Source organism: Epinephelus fuscoguttatus, linkage group LG3 (assembly GCF_011397635.1).
Source record: "Epinephelus fuscoguttatus linkage group LG3, E.fuscoguttatus.final_Chr_v1".
Taxonomy (NCBI): Eukaryota; Metazoa; Chordata; class Actinopteri; order Perciformes; family Serranidae; genus Epinephelus; species Epinephelus fuscoguttatus.
In genome coordinates, this window is record NC_064754.1 from 15,153,152 (window position 1) to 15,172,772 (window position 19,621).

Below are 19,621 nucleotides of genomic sequence, written 5' to 3' on the forward strand. Positions count from 1 at the left end.
GATCTCAAGGCGAGGCAGGACATCCTGGTCCTGCTGGCACTCCTGGACCTGTGGGGCCGAAAGGTAAGGTCAAACAAAGGTCATGGTGGAGTTATAAACTAGATTGGATAAAATTTAAAGGATTATACTGTCGTGGTTGAATATTTTAGGCCATGTACAAATCACTTCACCTTTAAATCACTACTCACTATAATAACAGATGCCAAAAGCAATAACCACTATGATTTTTGATTTTAGGTGCCATGGGAGATCAAGGTGCCACAGGAAGCCCTGGTAAAGACTCAGTTCTACATGAATTTATGATTTCATCTGTTATTTTCTTTTGATTGGATGTGTTAGAACTGTGATCATTTGTGTGCAGGTGCTCCGGGTCCAATGGGTCTCCAAGGTGAAGCAGGAGCTCCAGGAACAAAAGGTGCCCTTTAGGTTTTGTCTTGTTTTTATTTTCATAAATCCAAATATAAGAGTCTTACATTGTCATAAAAAAACAACCTATATGAATGTGGTTAGAACAAATGACACCTCTTATAAAAGACTTAAATATATCAACATATTAAGTTACTGCATCTTGGCCGAACATTGATTAACATTGATTAATGAGGATTAAGGCGGTTGAAATGTCACTCTGCATTAATCAATCAATCAATCAATCAATTTTATTTATACAGCCCAATATCACAAATCACAATTTGCATCACAGGGCTTTACAGCATACGACATCCCTCTGTCCTTATGACCCTCGCAGCGGATAAGGAAAAACTCCCCCAAAAAAACCCTTTAACGGGGAAAAAAAACGGTAGAAACCTCAGGAAGAGCAACTGAGGAGGGATCCCTCTTCCAGGATGGACAGACGTGCAATAGATGTCGTACAGAACAGATCAGCATAACAAATTAACAGTAATCCACATAACACAATGAGACGGAGAGAGAGAGAGAGAGAGAGAGAGAGAGAGAGATGCAGGTAATGACAGTAGCTTACAACAACATTATTGGAAGTAATAATATTATAGTTCTGGCTACTGTGGTACAATATGTTGAAAGTATGTATTAATATCTGGCAGTATACATGTGTGACAATAGTCATATGTGTATAATAACAGTAGAAGTATGACTAATGACTAATGATGGCAGCAGCAGCAGCAGGAGGCATCTGGCAGGACCACGGCAGCAGCACAACCACACACGTCACACTGTCCAGGCACCGCTGCGATATGAGTTAAAATCCTTCTAAACTGAAGCTGCTTGGTATGTGGACTTATTTGCTTTCCACATTGCCAGATGTTTATTTGGTCCAGTGCCCACTCCATTGGACCGTGGGATGTGTATGTCTTTTGTACTATTTTTGATGCCAGTATCAGTTCAGACCAACTTTCTAAGCGTGCCTCTGACACTTTTAAAATGTTCTTTAATACAGGTGATCGAGGAACACCAGGGCTGTCAGGGATCAAAGGAGATCAGGGAGAGAGGGGATCACGCGGCCCAGCAGGTGTGTTTCAGAAAAGCTCTACACATCATGAACTACATTATTGACATCCATCACAGCAGCAAACTTGTGATCATGCCATTTCAAAAATATGTGCCATTTATTTTGTTAAAATGTATAAATATGAAATAATTCTGCTAATTTTCATTTAAACAGAAGTTGTTACAGGTTAGAAAAGGGGGTTTGATTTTGATGGTTCTTGTTTTCATGGTTAAAGGTGAACCAGGACAACCTGGACCACAAGGCCCTGCAGGGCCAAGAGGATCTAAAGGAACTACAGGTGAGGGGGAACATCACATGGTAGTGAAATACATCAATGCTGCATCAGATCTCATCAGCTGAGTTTATCCTGTTGGTGCCAACCATTATGGCAGAGTAAAATCCTAGTTTATTTAGGGTTGCTGCTGAGGTGAGGATTGTGTTGTAATCTAGAGTCTCTCTGAATGCAGGTGACACAGGTTTGATGGGACTTCCCGGGGTGAGAGGATCACCTGGAATTCCTGGAGATGTTGGGCCCCCAGGTACGATTTTTGGTTTATGTTAGAATTACTTGACTCAATCAGATGGAAACTGAATATGTAATGCAAATATGTAAACCTGACAGAATAGACCAATAATTTCTTTGACTTCTGCCATCATTAGATTCACCACTATCATGTCTGATAAAAAGCTTATACACACTCTTTACCTCTAAACATGTGTAGGTCAGAACTACCTACCTATGACTGTAAGGGAAAGTTTCATCATGTAATCAAACATGTCTTTTAGGTGAACCAGGACCACCTGGTAAAGTCATCGCTCCAAGTAAGACACAACAGCACTTGTAGTAATTAGACATTGGATTTAAAACACAAACACAGTTGTAAATGTAACTGGTGTTTGTCTCTTGCATTTTGTTTCTAGTTGGCTCCAACACTGTGGCCATCCCTGGACCACCAGGACCTGCTGGGCCTCCAGGTCCTGCTGGAACCCATGGTCTCTCTGGTCCAGTGGGCCCACCTGGGATCCCAGGACAACCCGGTAAATTCAAACTCTTGACACTTGTTAAGCATCTGGGATGGGTCAAAAACTGACAGATGGATTTAAGGCTTGTTGATACATATTGAACAGGCTGATTTTTTTTGTCTGCGATGATACATTGATATCATCGTGTAGGACCTCAGGGAGAACGAGGAGAGAAAGGAGAAAAGGGAGATCAAGGAAAACCTGGCGAGCCTAGTAGTGTCATAACTTCAGAAACTGTCAGTTCCACCCGAAGAGACAGTGAGTACCTCTCTACTTCTTAAAAGGTCTAGTGTGTAGGTCGTAGTGGCATTTATTTGTGTGGTTGCAGATTGCAACGACTTAAACTTTTCCCATGTGCCAGACATGTAGGAGAACTATGGTGGCCAACGTGAAAATTAGAAAACGTGAAAACGCTAATGGCCCTATCTAGAGCTAGTGTTTGGTTTGGTCCATTCTGGACTAATGTAGAAACAACATGACGGATTTTAAAGTCATGAAAACACAATGAGTCTTATTTTCAGGTGATTATACACCATAGAAAACATAGCTATGAATATTATATACAATATCTGCCAATATAGCCCCCTAAATGTAACCTTTAATCACTTAATTTGGCATAATTTGGTGGTAGTATCAAGACTAGATAGACAGCAATACCTAAAGCTACATCCTCTATGTTTTCATTTTTAACAGGACTTTCATCAGTGGCTCCACTGCCTGGCCCACCAGGACCTCCAGGTCCTCCTGGAGCACCTGGTCCTCAAGGTCCTCCTGGTATGTCAGAGCATTTCCAAACAATTAGAATAGGTGCTTGGGTAAATGTTATCATTGTTCAAATGCTCCTGCAACTCTTCTTTAGGTGAGGCTAAACAGGGTCCTCCAGGACGAAGAGGTCCTGTGGGAGAGCCAGGTAAACAAGCATCTTGCATTACATGGACTGACAAATAGACACCTAGGTCATCAGCATACAGGATGATTTAGACAGAGTCAAATTAAAATGTTATATTTTTTTCTGCCGTTCTCACAGGAATTGGTTTACCTGGACCTCCAGGAGAGAAAGGAGAGCCTGGCAGCTTTGTGCCTACATCAGGTTGGTGAAAGAAATCTCGCTTCACATGTAGTGTAGGTCTTAAAACAGCTGTCATCTTCAGTTTCAACTGTCTTTGCTTGATATGTTTGATGTGTTCTCACCTGTTTTGTCTTAGAAACCTTTTTTGCTGGCCCACCAGGACCAGCAGGACCCCCAGGCCCACAGGGCTCACCAGGTAGGTCTGACAAATGAGATGCTTCTTAAAACAGTGTGTTCATTCATGTCTTAGTTTTATTGTTTAGAACTTCTGGTTCACAGAAATGGTTTTTCATCTTATCGTTCATTATCTTTAGGTGACCGAGGACTACAAGGGTACCAAGGTGAGAAAGCCACTGCATACATCTTAGTGTTTAGAAGGTACATATTTTTAAAACAAACATATCTTTAAAATGTAATGCTGATTGTTCAAGGTGAACCAGGTCAACCAGGTCTTCCAGGGAGACCAGGGGAACCAAGCACTGGTATGTGAACCACTTTGATTTTAGGGGGTCTTGCTTCAGCACTTACTTTTTTGTAGATACTTTTTTGTGAGGTTTTAGAGGAAATATTTTTATGTTCTCCACAATATTTATGGACATTACTTCTTAACACAAGCTTCTAACTTTTCCAGGTTTCCCGGGTCACCCTGGACCTAGGGGGCCTCCGGGTCTACCAGGTCCAGAGGGACCAGAAGGGCCAGATGGGCCACCAGGCCCAGAGGGACCAGAGGGGCCAGAGGGGCCACAAGGACCTAAAGGTAAACTCAGCCAAATATTTTGATACTCTATGTTACAAATCAGATTCTTTGCTCATGTGTTGTACAGGATTACGTCTTTATCAAGAAGTCTCAAACACTGGAGTCCGTCTCTCATACTGCTAACATGTTCCTTGCAGGTGATGCAGGAATACCTGGTGCCTTGGGAATCCCCAGGGCCTCTAGTGGTAAGACCATCCTAAATATCATATCAGCTCATGTACTGAGACAGTATCTCAGTGCCATGCTTTTAGAAGGTCTGCAGGATACAAGGAACCACAAACAACTACAGCTGATGAATGAGAAACATGTCAATCAAACATGTTCCAAAAGATCTATCCTTTTATTAGTTCATTATGAAAATTCTGATCACTAGAGGTATCTGTCAGTGAGCTCTGGAGGGACTCAACAATATTGACCTATACCATAACCTATACCCTTTCACATTTTGGGAAGTCATTTGACATAGGGTCAATATTAAAGAATTGGCTGATTGAAACTTAAACAATTTTACACATCAAAGTTTACTTTGAAGTTTTGATGCTGGAGACCACCACCTATGTGGCCTCCGTAGCCTGTTCCTCATCTCTCTGAGGTGCCGCTACTGGCATAACAACACCTGGATCTCTGCTTGAACTGTCTGACAGAATTTGTGCTGTCATAACAGGTGGCTCATTCAGTCATGGCGCCCCAGGACCACCTGGACCACCTGGCCCACCTGGTCCTCCAGGAAGAGATGGAAGTGGATCAGGATCAACTGATGTGAGCCAGCACATTGCAGAGTACCTTCAGAGTAAGCTATATATTTATTTGCTTTGGTTAAAGTAACAGTAAGATTAAATGCAACAAAGGGCTATGTCAAATGATCTGTATGAAATAACAGTGTCTTGGCACACAGGTGGTGGCATCAGACAATACCTGGCTGGACCTCCTGGACCTCCTGGGCCTCCAGGGCTTCCAGGAGCCCCAGGGGCCCTAGGGCCCGCAGGGGACAGGCTGGTAGATGATGTGGCCAACCGTGTTATCAGCTACATCCAGGGTATGACCAATTACATAATAATGTTACATGTATGCATGTTAAAACCTACAGTTTTCCCACAGTAGTGACCCCCCCCTATAACATCTACCTTTTCAGCTCCAGGTAGAGAACAAGAGAGAGACAGGATTCCTGGCCCTCCTGGTCCTCCAGGTGCACCTGGCTCCATCTCTGTCAATGACATCATCAGTCTATTACAGCGTAAGTCTCATTTGAGGGTGGGTAAAACCCCCAAATTTCTTACAGATGGCAGATACTGTGGGAAGAAATGGCACTCAAGAAGTTTGTTGGTTTGATAACCGACTTTTTAAAGCATCACATGTGAGACTGCTCACCAAAGTGTGTCAATTATTTGTGTCCAGGAGAGGATGTAAGGAGACACATCGGTGGTACTCCCGGTCCACCAGGACCTCCTGGAGCTCCAGGCCTTGGCAGCTCCAGATTCAATACCCAGGAAGTAGCTGAACGTGTTCTTGCTCTCATGAATGGTGAGTGTTGCAGATGAACCTACTGGTCAAAAAGGTTTTCTGTTGAGAGATAATCACTGATTGACTATTGTCTGTTAACAGAGAAGGGGGTGGTAGGTCCCCCTGGTCCCCCTGGATCTCCTGGACTCCCTGGACTCCCTGGAAATGTGTTATCAAGTAAGGAACACAATAGGAACACAGAGCCACTCAGTGAATTCTGTTTTTTGAGCTCTTTGTTGAGTGTCTAATCTAAAGTCATCAGTATGTAGCGGCAATCTTAAGATAAAAAATGTCCATTTTCATTGTCCAACTAGCTGAGCATCAAGCACTTGTGGGTCCTCAGGGGCCCCCTGGTTCCCCTGGTATCCCTGGTCCACAAGGTCCACCTGGACCAGCAGGTCCCCCTGGACCAGCAGGTCCACTGAGTCCAACAGGATTTGGGAACTACATCACTCCAGAAATTCATGACTATCTTCAGAGTGAGTCCAACTGAAATAATAGCTTCATCACTTAATTAGGAATTCATCTGGGAAAATATACTTTTATAAAATACATTTTGTCTGCCTTCACATCTGTTCCTTTATCCTAAAGGTGTTGCCTTTAGAGGCCTACCAGGCCTCCCTGGCCCCCCTGGCCCCCCTGGCCCTGAAGGCCCCCCTGGTCAAGTCCACGGGCTGGTTTCCTATGCTGAGCATGCCAACAGAGAGACGCTTAAAGCAGAACAACAGCAATACCTTAATGGTGAGTTTAAAGGAATACGTCACCAATTTAAAACTGTAGAAAGTTACAAAATTTAGCATTTAAAATAAGGTGTAAGACCTGTGACTGAGCTAATTCTTAGTCCTAGACTTGTGCAAGGGCATGAGTGGGTTTAAGAAAGCTTTGGGGTAAAGTATTCAAAACACATGGTAGTGTTTTCTGCTACACACCAACAAATGACCTTGAAATTAGCTGTAGCTAAGTATTTTTTTCTGAAGTCATGCTCTATTGTGTTTTCTCCAGGTGACAGAGCGACAGGAGCAATGTTTGGACTTCCTGGTGCTCCAGGCCCTCCTGGACCCCCAGGACAAAAGGGAGAGCCAGGTGTACCTGGTGCCAGGGACTGGAACCTGGATACTAGAGACTACTCCAATATGGCTGTCAAAGTAACTGATTACATTAAATGTAGGTGATCCAGAGGAAGTGTATTATGAACCTCATCACAAATGACAGTTTTTCTCACTTTGAATATTATATTACTACTTACCTCTTCACTGTCCTCCATGTGCAGCCCATGGTCTGCTGCGTGATGTTTTGAGAGACTCTCAACGTCTTGTTCAAGGACCTCCAGGGCCTCCAGGACTTCCAGGAATGCCTGGACACAGCCAATGGGTTAGTTCCCCGGAAAACGTTGTGGACGTGGTTGAATACATCAAATGTAAGTCAATACGAGCTTTATGTGCTTTTACAATCGAGGGACTACCATTAAGTTTAAGAGGCCCATGAAAAGACATCTTTGTTGATAACTTGTAATTTCCAGCCCAGGGTTACAGATCAGGTGAAATACATCAAATGTAAGAACATAGACTGCATAAAATAATGGACGTAGCCACTGTGGTGTCACCCATTTGTTTGTGGACTCCTGATTTTGGAGTTTTGGCCATTGCAGATTTGGATATTTGGCACCAGTTATGTATAACTTTAGACCTTAATAACATTTGAATGATGAGTTATGTAAAAATGTACCCCCGTAAAGTTGTCAGGAGTGGTGAAATTAGCTATAGAGATCAAAACTGTTTTGAAACGGCTTGACTCCTTCGTGTTTTGTACTCAAAATGTACTTCATTGACCTCACAATAGAGGTCTTTGCTCATGATACAGAATCATTTTCTTCCAAACTGATGATCTAAATTGTTTTCTTAGTGTTTCATGAAACCAGTGTCGAGATAAGCTTATGCTTTATGTTTAAAGTTTTCTGTCATTTGCAGCCCGTGGTGTGTTGCACGACATCGTAAGGGATTACAGCAGTCGTGCCTTCCAAGGACCTCCAGGACCACCCGGCCCTGCTGGCCCCCCTGGACATACTCGGTGGTTTGGTTCCCATGGAAACGCCACAGATCTGTTGGAATACATCAGATGTGAGCAAGTGTACCATGTTACAAATCTCAAATCAAAATCTACAATAAAATACAAGTGTTAGAGGACCTGCTTGACACTTTTCCTCACCTTGTCTCTGATTTTACAGCTCATGGTCTGCAACGTGACTTTGAACGTAACCACAATGAACGAGCCGCCCAAGGACCACCGGGACCACCTGGCCCCCCAGGTCCCCCTGGATACAGCCGATTGTTTGGCTCCCACACAAATGTCACTGATCTAGTGGAATTCATCAGAGGTAAAGATCCAGGTAGCCAAAATAACCTGGCCCAGAATCGGCCTGAACTTGGCATGCCGGATGCAATTAGCTGGGCTGGATCCGGTTGCCTGACTTGGCTAAGATTTTAAATGAATGTCACCCCAGAATTGGGCCAGATCAGCGGGCCCTATATTGGGCTGACAACACTGCCATCACTGGGCCGTTATCAAAAATGACCTGGCCAAACATTGGCCTGAACTTGGTATGCTGGATGAAATTAGCTGGGCCACATCCGGTTGCATGACTCGGCTGAGACTTGGCATGAATGATGCCCCAGAATCGGGCCAAATTAGCTGGCCTAATTCCGGCTGCTGACACTGCCATCACTGGGCCGTTATCAAAAAATGACCTGACCCAACATCGGTCCAAACTTGGCATGCTGATGATGAAGTAAACCAAAGTGCGTCTGGTTGCCTGACTCAGGTTAGACAGAATGAGCTGGCCCGATTCCGGCTGCCATCACTGCCATAACTGGGGAAGCATTTACTTGCTAAATGCCTCAAATACAAAGAAGAGGGATAAAGAAGCTAAAAATGGGATAATTAGGAATTCTGATAACAACTGACGTTGTCCTCCACAGCACATGGAGCCATTGTAGGACCACCTGGGAGACCAGGACAGAAAGGGGACATGGGATTCGCAGGGCCAAAGGGAGAGAAAGGTAGATCTGAAAAATTCTTAATGAAGAAAGTGGCGTTTGGAATGAAATATTAAGTGAACTGTACAATTAATAATTAGTTTCACAGTGTTTTTTCTATGCAGTATTTGAGTTTGCTATTTGCTTTTTTCCAGTTAAATCAGATTAGAACAATTTACTTTGAAACATCTAAAAAATGGGATGTTCCATGTCAAGAATCAACTCTTTTGATTACTTTCCTTTAATGCAATTTCCCACCATTAGTCTATAGTGACGATTCATTATGCCTTTAGCTAGTGGTTCTTCCTGATCAGCCCAAATTTGAAAGTGATCTACTCTGTCTGTGTGGACACAGGTGAACGAGGCCTTCCTGGTTTAGAGGGACGCAAGGGACAAAAAGGTGACAGAGGTCAGTCAGCTTGATTTAATGGTTAATGATTTGACACAGGCCTGGATTTTCCCTTCAAACTAGTCTTAAAATGTTACAAATTGAATTTAAAAAGTACATTTATAGTTAGATAATCACAGCTGGATCGTGACTGATATGTTTAAGTTGAACCCCATGATCTCATTCTCAAACAACAGGCACTAAAGAAGCGTTAACTACCATGTAGTATTGATAATTATAATTATGGGTTTTAGATGAGAACATGAACAATTATATTTTGACAATAAAAAGGCTCATTTTTTTTGCTAGTAATGATTTTGAATGTTAGATTTAATGTGCTGGAACACGCAGGAGCACAATGGTGAAAGCAGGCTACATTAATACAACACTTAATCAAACTCTGCGTGTTGTTTTTCAGGAGAATTCACTCTGACAACTACAAGAAGGAGGAGGGACGTCGGTGTGTAAGAGCCAACTTACTGCATACAAGGAACTTCAGGTGAAATTCAGTTTATGTGGAGTCCGGTGTGTATAAATGTGGTGAATGTACTGTAACACACAGCAGATGTATTTCATGAATTGAACTGTTTTCACAAACGATTTCTGATTTTATTTTTATATTTCTGAATATGTTTTGTCTGTGTGAAATCAGGGATTATGTATAGCTTTGAATTATTTGAATGTTTGACATACTGTATTGAGGAGTGTCATTCAGAGGGGTGATATGTTTCATTTTGTGGGATTGAATGAAGAGTTGGCTTTTGCTTACCTTTTCATGCTTGTGGGCATTTCCTAATTAGACGATGTTTTGTAACTTAAATGTTTTATATGCAGTTTTTTAAAAGACGTTTTAAAGGGTAATTTCTGTATTTTTCAACCAGGACTCTATTTTTCTATGTGTTTGTGCCTAAGTGACTAATGGCAATAACAGTTTTTAAAACTGGCCCAGCTTTGAGCATGACTGCTGCACATGGCAGCAGCAAAACAGGCTGTAACCACTGGGGGCATGTTTGCACCATCAGTTACGTCCGCTAAAAGTGCTTGTTTTTGCCACTGACAGGTTCAGATTGTTAGTGTCTTACAACAGTTTGGCGATGATCCATACAGAGGTCACCAAACCCACCAGGCTCCATTCAAATAAACAGCAATTTTATCATCATAAAAAAGCACTTTATTCAAAGTCGACAGAGACAAAATAACAATTCCAACAATCACCAGCTCTGATTTGGTCGAAATGAACCCTTAATTCACCCAGTTAGATGTGAGTATGCTGGATGTATACATGCTTAAGTTGCTGTTTATTTAAATGGAGTCTGGTGGGTTTGGCTATGGCGATTTTGCCGCTGTTTCTGGTTAAACAAAAAGGATCCTACTCATTCACAGAAAGGTCTATCTCTGTAGGGATCCTTTCCATGATGCTGCCAGACACTTTCACCAATCTGAGCCCGTCAGTGGCAAAGAAAAACTTTTAGTGGACGTACATTGCAGCCTGTTTCCTCGTGGCTGGCTGTAGAACTCTCACTCAATACTGGACCACTTTCAAAATTGTTGTTCCTATTAGTTTTTTAGACACAAAAACACTTGGTAGAATCACATCAAGGACTTGAAACAACAGCAGCAGTACAGAGGAAAAAGTTTATTTACAGCAAAATGAAAATCTACATTACACAGACCTTCTAAAAACTATACATTTATTTTAAAAATGCATAATGATTTTGATATGGATATCATTGTTTTCAGTCAACATTCAGAATTTAATCAATTTACTCTTTTCTTGTAGAACCTAACCGACCGACAGAACGAGAACTGACAGGAGTGATTATGTAATTATATTTCTGTACGCCGCAAACCAATGAGTGAATGAGCTGCAGTACAGACGCTGCAGTTTGGGTGGTACGTTTTCATATAAATAGCTACTGAGAAAGTTTTGTAAAAAGGTGCACAGCACTCCGTAGTTTTTTTTTGTTTTGTTTTTCTTTTTGCGCATAACAGTTGAGTTAAAATACTTTTGACTAAGCATAACTCTTGATAGCCAATCGTAAGAAAATGAGATGAAAAAATGAACCAATCACAAGTTAAGATGGCCCAAACCAGTCAGGTCCACTTTGTTTTTGCAACTGCTTCATATTGCTTTGACCTCACTCATAAAACATCAGCCTCAATAAACAAAAAAATGCTAAGAGCTCATGTTCTGTTTTTCTTTCTTTGAACACAGATGCAATCACTCTGACATTGTTAATATGCTTCATACAGTCAGAAACAGAAGACTACAGTTGGCATAAAACCTAGAGTTTGACCAGAATCTTTAAAGGCGGTCATATCAGGTACACAGTATATCCATACAGCTGTTTTGAAGTATTAAGGCTATTAGCTAGCACGACAATGAAAACAGTATTATCATTTCAATAAAAAGAGGAAACAAAAGCCATGCAGGCTCATTCATGATACACCTGGTAGCAAAATACCTCATGAGGAGGAGTATGAAGAAAAACCAGAGCAAATACAAAGGATGCATCATCATCTGTCACTGCAGGTTTAGGCTACGTTCGGACTGCAGGTTAAAGTGGCCAAAATCTGACTTTGCTGCTCATACCGTATGTGACTCACATCTGCTTTTTTACAGAAGCGTGAACAGCACAAACTGCATGGAATATGATCTTTTGCATGTGCATGTCAGCTCAGGACTGTGACCACTTCACACTGGAGTCTGACACTGGCCACATTTAAAAATAATGTGAACAGCCAAACAAAAATATCAGATCTGAGCACTGAAGCTTACAGTGTGAACGGAGCGCTTGTTTGAATTAGCTGAATTCAAAGTTATTTTTTTGTTGAATTTGCTTGGTGAGTTTCCCGACACACACTCCTTGGAAACTCTTAAAAGTGTCACATTATTTCCAGAATGGACACCAATGAAAACCGCTCCTGTACATACATAACTTTAGCTCGACAACAATAAAGTGGTGTTACCTAAAAATAAAAAAACAGAGCAACAAACAGGTACATAAATGCTTGTTCAATAGTCTTTGTTTCTGCCACCACAGTGATTTCCTTAGTGTCCAGTTAACAGTGACCCTTTGTCTCTGTATGTAAACACCGTCTCTACTGTCTGCATCTAAGAAACTCGCCACCACGGCTTGTTGCTAAATAGTAATCTCAAGTCATGTGCTCCGGACAGGAAGGCAATCTGAAGAAAAACCCTGAAAGAAGGAATCATTTCATTTCCTAAAGCTTATTTTGAAATCATGCATTATTTCAACCTTTAATCACAAGCTAAAACGTCTAAAAGAGAGAGATGTGATTTCATAAAAATATACTGAATCATCAGTCCTTCAACAGTGATATTAAAAATGTGCTTTCTCCTTTATCAGAAATACATTCTACTTTATGATCAATTACGAATGATATGTTTGCTAGTTAATATTTAACCGAATGAAATCATCAACAGTACGTTTACGTGGTATAAAAACGCTTTCCTTTTTAGTGCAAATGTCTAAATGAGAGAAGAATTAAGCAGCAAATAATTATCATACACTGCTTGGATTTAAAAGCCAAAACCATCATATTCTACAGGCACTGGATCCTTTTGAAAACAGTTCAATCACAGACAGAAGGTTGGGCAGAGAGCTACGTCACTGTGGTGGTTCTGAGGTCAAACACTTCATCCTTCAACATTCTCCTTCAAAATAACCGTTATCGTGTGACAAGACGAGGGGGCTGCAGAGCAGAGCTGCAGACTGACCAACAAAGTCCTGAAAAAGAAATTCTCCTGTCACCCTCCAACAGTTTCCAGAGGATGAGGGCAAGGCAGCACAGGCTCGGTCTTTACTGTCGGTGTGTGTGCGCTCATGTCCATGTGCAATGTGTGTGTGTGTGGAGTGTGTGTATGTCTGTGCGTCGGCTTTGACTAGAAACCAGTGGAGTGGACGCTGGGGATGGGGTAGAACTTGGAGATGCGGCTCTGGGTGGAGGGGTTAAGGCACTCCGACTCTCCGCTCATCTTGAAGAACACTTCCTGTTCCTGCAGCTTCCTGGCAAACTCCTCCTCCAGGGCCTGCGGGACACACACAGAAGCATGTTGGTGTCATATTAACAAATGCCAGCCTCAGACTCTAGATATATTTATGTGTTAACTTTTGACTGTCTTATTTTGGGTTTGTAAAGTCACACACCTGCGGCTCATCACCTGCACCTCACCTATATGACCTGTGTCTTCCTGAAGTGGACTCCTTCCTAGGATCATGAATATTTGCTTGTGGCTGTTGTACACTGTTTTGTCTGTGCCCCTCCAAAATTTCATGGCCCTCAGAGTTACATTTATGAAGATACTCAGCCCTAAAAATGGCTTCCTGCCTGGCTGAGATGTTTTTTTAGGGTGTGAAAATGACAACATTCCCAAGGGCCACTCTCAATATTCAGCAAATATATTTTATAGAATTATTCTTTTTGATCTCAAACAGCATATATATGAATTTTGAACAAACTTGAGGTGGTAACAAAATCTAAATTAAAGGTTTTGGCCTGATGATAGTGCTAAATGAAAAGCCAAACATCTGTAGGATTCATCGTCTGTGTTTTATCATATTATAGAATAATACGTTTTGCTGGAATGTGTCGATATTTGTGTCGATCTGAAAGTGTCTTTACAACAGATACAGGGACACCTGCAGAGTGGAGGAGCAATGTTTTGTTTGACAACACTTCAGGCTGATATAATCATCCAGCTGTAACAGATACTCTACCTTCTTCCTGGGTCGCAGTTTCTCCCTCCACTCCTTCAGCTCAAGGCTGTGCTCCTCGTCCAGTTCCTTCAGCTTCTGAGTCTCGTGTTCGATGAGCAGGTGGCACTTCTCGTTCTGAAACACGCACAGAGAGGTAGAGTATAAAAGCTGAGGGTTTTTACATGTAACTGTGTCTAAGGGCTGGGACACATGCTACTTCTTTTACCGCATGGAAAAGGCAAAGTAGGGCACAAAGATCATGGCATGTGTAAGAGCCTTGAGGCTGTCTTTTTTGGCTAGGATGGTAAAGTAAAACAAAATGCATATAAAATAGTAGATAATTATCCACTTAACATGCTCAAATGTGTGACATTTTTTTAAGATATGTCTTTTTAAGATCTCAACCTGCAGCTGCTGGAGCTCTCGGATGTTGGCGTCACACTGCAGCTGCAGGTCTCTCATCTGGTTTTCATGTTTCTGATGCTGATGGAGCCTCTCGTTCTTTTGTCTCTTCTCCTCCTGGGCTGCAAACTGGAAGAGACAGACACAATTAGAGTTAAGAAATTTGAGCTCACTGTGTTTGGTTTGGCTTTCCAACAAATACAAGAAAATATAATTCTAGCTGATTTCATTTCTATAAAACATCCCTTATGTCTCGTCACCTGTTTGACCTTCTCCCTCTCCTGCTCGGGGGTGATGGCAGCTCCAGTGATACGAAGGCTCTTCTTGAACATGGCCATGCGGGTCTTGGCCTCGCTGCGCTGAATCTTGGGCAGTCTGGTTTTCTCCTGTGTCTGCTTGTTCTTCAGCTCCTCAATGAGACGCTGGTTGTAGCGCTGCATCTGCTCCATCTCCTGTACAGGGCACCAGTAGACACACAACATTCAGGAAGCTTCCAGAAAAACTTCTTCTAACTTAATGTTGAAATTTTGACAGAAACAAAACGACTACGGGGGGTTATGAGGTTGGAGGAGCAATTAAAGATGATTTCACCACATAATAAGGCCCTTATCCAGCCTGTACCTTCTCATGTCTCTTCAGCAGCTGATGTCTCTGCATGAAATACTGGTCTTTGAGCTGCTGTTTGAACAGCTGGTGTTTCTCCTGCAGATGGCGTTCTTCCAGCTCCCACATGGCAGCCTCTCGTGCTGTTCAAGTAAACAAAAGACAAAGCTAAATGTATGCACAGAGGAACCATTCACAGGATTATTGGAGGGGAATATCTCCCAAACATAATGCCTCATCTTAAACCCATTCTGTATTACTAGACGGTCTGCAGAAGCTGAAGTTACCTCATTAGGAGCAAACAGCTGAGTGCACGAGTCAACCAACATCAACTTCACTAATGAGGTGTCAGCTTTTAAGCTTTGAACTATCTCACATTTTCTACTCACAGTGAAAGCTCTTTACCAGCTCCTAAAGCACAGTTACACCCCCCCGTGACTCGGTTCAGTGAGCATTTCTGAGAAGTGTTGTTTGTGCAGCTCCTGGCATATTAAGCATGGGATTAAGTCCCATGCAGTGCTAACTGCTAACAGGCTGCTGCTCACTGCAGTCATGTCACAAGGAGCCGCAGTTGCTGCTGGTTGGGCTCAGAGTATTTCAGGCTTGTTTGCTGCTAATCTCACTCACCATAAATGAGATGGTTATGTTCAATGCTGAACGAGACCTCCTGCTACTGCTAGACGAGGATTTGCTTTGTTAAAGGGATAGCTCAATTTTTTGAACTGCGGTCGTATGGGGTACTTATCCATCGTCAGTGTATTACATACAGTAGATGTCTGTCTGTCGTCTGTCTGTCTGACAGAGAAGCTATGCAATGAATTTTAGCTACCTAAAAAAAAAAAAAAAGAAAAATCCTAACAGTTTCAGTGTATGCTATATTACGAATATTTTCACCACTTTCCCTTTTCCTCAGACAGCCTGTCCTGGCAGAGGAGCCATAAACAGCTTCAGTTCCCCATCTTCGCTCAAAGCCACCAGACTTACAAAAACAGTAATTTCGGCTCGCTGAACACAGGAGCTGCTGGTCTACCGCTGCCTCGATCAGTTATCTAGTCTGTGTTATTGTGTGACTTTGGGGAATCTAAACTAACCCCATGAAACACCAAAGTCACACAATTACACAAACAAAATAACTGATCGAGGGAGCTGTGGACCAGCAGTGCCTGTGTTTAACAATCTTAAATTACTGTTTTTCTCAATGGAGTCTGGCTTGGAAGAGAGTGATGTACCGGCTTCAATCCCTGTAGGACATCACTGTCTGACAGTAAGGAAAAGTAGTGAAAATATCCTAAAAAGGTAAGTACCTCATACAACCCCACTTTGAAAATGTGAACTACCCCTTTAAGGGATTGGAAGATCCTCCATGGTGACGGAGGGGAATGATTTCCAGGTCACAGGAGGATGTGAAGAAGCATTAGTTAGCATAATAAAAAAGCCCTTTGTCTCCATCTGTGTTTATGTAATGTGATTTTGCACCAATAAAAGGTATAAAATTATTACTTGGCACAGCTCTAAGTGTCTTTGAATAAGACATGGATTAATTATTCACTCTCAGGAACACCTCTCTGCAGCTTAGACAGGGAAAGCAGGCAATAAACGAACATCAATTTGATGCCTTCATCTAACCTTCAAGGCTTAAACCCTTTGAGTGTATGTGAATTTGCAGTTTTACCACTTTCAAAGTTGTGAACTAAATCACACAGCGTCTGAAAAGCAACATGTGTGCCTTACAACAGTCCATCAAACTATCTACACCCTCTTAAGATGTCTGATGGAGCTGGCGGTTCCATGTTATAACCATGGGAATATTCCCTGTCACAGTCCCTCCATCACACATGGCCTGAACACACCGTTACCCACTTGACACCTGACAGTAAATACAGCCAGTTGGTATATTACCTCGAAGAAGCTGCTGCTTGTGGTTGAGGCAGTCCCTCTCGATGGTGGCTAGCTCATGTTTGTGTTGCTGGATAATCTTTTTCAGAGAGCTGTCCAGATCCTGCTGCTGCTTCTGGAGAAATTCTTGTTCCTGGATGATGGATGACAGATTATAAATGACATGAGGAATACAGTTTCAGACATTAGTCTCCTAATCTATAACACACAGAGAATCCAAGAAAGGCGGAGAATCACTCAAACTCCATTCACAACAATCATCGATAAAGCCTAATTAGAGAAGCACTTTTATACACACACACTTCTGACAGATGGAGAGCATCATCCCCTGCGACAAAAACCTTTATCATTACATTAAGCAGGAAAAGCTCTGTGAGATCATCTCAGTTTGTGTGTGAGTGTTTGAATGTGTTTGCTGGCCTGGAGGCTTTCTGCCAAATTTACCTCAGGCTAAGCTCGGCTTGAGCTGATGAACCAGACAGTTACAACTGGCAATAAAGACCGTATCACCTGCTTGTCACATTAATCTGGCCTACTTGGCTCACCACACACACACAGGAAACTGACATCCTGCACGCTAATGAGGCTCTCAGTGATATACAGTAAGCAAGGTTTATATTGTCCCACGTCTCTAAATGTTTACACTGTGCCTCACAGATTGTAAACTTTGCATGTCATTAGGGACAAGGTAGAACATAAAGAACAAGCTATAAAGGTTTTTCAATACCAAGTACTAAACTTCAAGCACTGGCCACTACCTACTACTGCTCTGGTTCACTAGAGGACAATACTTGGGGGGAAAGTACAGCATTTTATTGTCAGCGGAAACATTTGTCTTTGTGATGAGATTTGAGATTTGCTAATAGCTTAGCACCATTTTAGGCTTGGTGTTGGCATGTACTGATGTAAAGTCTCAAGACAACCAAGTAGGGGTGTAACAATACACGTATTCGTATTGAAAAGTTTGGTACGAGACTTTCGGTTCGAACGACACCTTGAACTATCTTATTACATTTGGGAAATACAATATACAGCTTAAACTATGTTTAATATTATGCTCTCAGCGACACCAAGGCAGCCCACACGACGAACAGGCAATATACCCCTCAACCAAAACCACTCTACGCCAGTGAGACATGCCGAACTAGCTTGTTGCGAGATGGTTAGTAACGCCATTACCAGACCAGAATAGAAGATCCTCCAATAACCTTCAGGTCTGGTGTTTGTTTTAGCTGTGAATTATGAGAATAATGGCGAAAAAGTGGTGGATAAAAACAGACTGAGCAAAAGAACGAGCCACCGCACAGCCACAGACTCTCCTTAGCAGCACACGACCACCAAGCCAAAGCACAAGGCGCTGCGCTGCGACAGACTGTCGTTCAGCAGCTAACTTTAGACCCACAGCACACACCTGCAGCAGTGAGCAGTAACTGCCGGCGGGCCAGGAAGCTGATTCGGCCACAAAGACGAAAAAGTATGTTAATGATGGCAGTTTAGCTTGTGTTTACATGACTGTGACTGTTTACCAGAGATGATTATTTGTGTATTAATTAGACTGTACGACCTAAGAGAGCTCGTGGGATGCAGCAAATTTGCTGCTCACACACAATGGGCGAACAAAACTACACTGATACTATGCTCCCTAATGTCAGTAGTAACTTAGTTGTTAAATAGTAGGGAAGGGGATATGTCAAGGATGGCTTCAGTGCATCAAGGGGCATGCTATTAGGCCCATCAAGAAAATCCTAGACAGAAATGTTACAGTGTAACCCCACAATTCAGTACCACAAAGTTCTCAGTCTTTTCACGTGTTTTCAAAAGATATTTTCTAACACGTATAATGTGTTTAGAAAGGAATCCGATTTCATTTTACCCGACTTTAACAAGCCCTTTTTTTTTGCCAGACAGTAATTCCTGCTTTGTTTTCATACATTTAAACTTTTAAATCCAGGAAACTTCTCTGGCATTTCTACTTTTTTGCTGTATCAAAAACATACCGAACCCTGACACCACTGAGTCGTATCGAACCTAAGTGATAATTTCGTGAAATGTTACACCCTTAGTAAGAAGTCATGCTTTACAGGACAGTTCACCTCAAAATCCAAAATACATGTTTTCCTCTATTTTTCCTGTTTTGATGTGAGCTGCAGAGTGTTGGAGATATCGACCGTAGAGATGTCTGCCTTCTCTTGAATATAATGGAACTAGATGGCACTCAGCTTGTGGTGCTCAAAGTGCCAAAAAATATATTTGAAAAACTCAACAGCAATGTCTCTTCCCAGAAATCATGACCTGGTTACTAAAGACAATCCACAGACCTTATTGTGAGCAGCGCAGACAGAAGTGTGTGTCTACTGCTAGCCCACCTAACACCACTGTGCAAGCTCACCGCAGAGATCAGCCAAGGAGGACGCGATTAATGTTAACATCTTGCACGAGCCTCTCATCCACCAGTAGATTCAAGCTTCTTTTTGATGGTGGGTGTTGCTCAGTCGAAATAAAAGACATGAAACTGCTCACAACAAGGTCTGTGGATTATCTTGAGTAACTGGGTCATGACTTCTGTAAAGAGACATTGCTGTTGAGTTTGTCAAATGAGCTTTTTTTGGCGCTTTGAGCACCACAAGCAGAGTGCCATCTAGTTCCATTATACTGAAGAGAAGGCAGACATCTCCACGGTTGGTATCTCCAACACTCTGCAACTCACTCCAAAACAACTGTCCCTTTAAGAGATGCAAAAGAAACCAAATTCTAAATCTGAGGAG

At 42.2% G+C, this 19,621-nt stretch overlaps 2 protein-coding genes across 2 annotated transcripts in view; one reads left to right on the forward strand and one right to left on the reverse strand.

The window, feature by feature from the left end:
- Positions 1-10,868, forward strand: part of LOC125884724 (collagen alpha-1(XVII) chain-like) — a 25,307-nt gene extending 14,439 nt beyond the window's left edge. Inside the window, exons 22-52 of the mRNA XM_049569851.1 lie at positions 1-63; positions 238-273; positions 362-415; positions 1,415-1,486; positions 1,701-1,763; positions 1,933-2,004; positions 2,252-2,287; positions 2,387-2,503; positions 2,639-2,746; positions 3,182-3,262; positions 3,348-3,398; positions 3,516-3,578; positions 3,694-3,753; positions 3,872-3,898; positions 3,989-4,039; positions 4,189-4,314; positions 4,452-4,499; positions 4,979-5,104; positions 5,210-5,350; positions 5,447-5,548; positions 5,710-5,835; positions 5,917-5,991; positions 6,129-6,293; positions 6,406-6,555; positions 6,817-6,978; positions 7,085-7,231; positions 7,782-7,931; positions 8,039-8,188; positions 8,790-8,870; positions 9,202-9,255; positions 9,653-10,868. Of these exons, the coding sequence (XP_049425808.1) occupies positions 1-63; positions 238-273; positions 362-415; positions 1,415-1,486; positions 1,701-1,763; positions 1,933-2,004; positions 2,252-2,287; positions 2,387-2,503; positions 2,639-2,746; positions 3,182-3,262; positions 3,348-3,398; positions 3,516-3,578; positions 3,694-3,753; positions 3,872-3,898; positions 3,989-4,039; positions 4,189-4,314; positions 4,452-4,499; positions 4,979-5,104; positions 5,210-5,350; positions 5,447-5,548; positions 5,710-5,835; positions 5,917-5,991; positions 6,129-6,293; positions 6,406-6,555; positions 6,817-6,978; positions 7,085-7,231; positions 7,782-7,931; positions 8,039-8,188; positions 8,790-8,870; positions 9,202-9,255; positions 9,653-9,702 (2,807 nt within the window). The 3' untranslated portion in view covers positions 9,703-10,868. The remainder of the gene's footprint in view (positions 64-237; positions 274-361; positions 416-1,414; positions 1,487-1,700; positions 1,764-1,932; positions 2,005-2,251; positions 2,288-2,386; positions 2,504-2,638; positions 2,747-3,181; positions 3,263-3,347; positions 3,399-3,515; positions 3,579-3,693; positions 3,754-3,871; positions 3,899-3,988; positions 4,040-4,188; positions 4,315-4,451; positions 4,500-4,978; positions 5,105-5,209; positions 5,351-5,446; positions 5,549-5,709; positions 5,836-5,916; positions 5,992-6,128; positions 6,294-6,405; positions 6,556-6,816; positions 6,979-7,084; positions 7,232-7,781; positions 7,932-8,038; positions 8,189-8,789; positions 8,871-9,201; positions 9,256-9,652) is intronic.
- slkb (STE20-like kinase b) overlaps positions 10,856-19,621 on the reverse strand; it is a 27,338-nt gene continuing 18,572 nt past the window's right edge. The window contains exons 13-18 of the mRNA XM_049569866.1: positions 16,860-16,989; positions 14,979-15,103; positions 14,618-14,809; positions 14,361-14,486; positions 13,977-14,090; positions 10,856-13,288 (exon numbers count right to left, since the gene is read on the reverse strand). Of these exons, the coding sequence (XP_049425823.1) occupies positions 13,142-13,288; positions 13,977-14,090; positions 14,361-14,486; positions 14,618-14,809; positions 14,979-15,103; positions 16,860-16,989 (834 nt within the window). The 3' untranslated portion in view covers positions 10,856-13,141. The remainder of the gene's footprint in view (positions 13,289-13,976; positions 14,091-14,360; positions 14,487-14,617; positions 14,810-14,978; positions 15,104-16,859; positions 16,990-19,621) is intronic.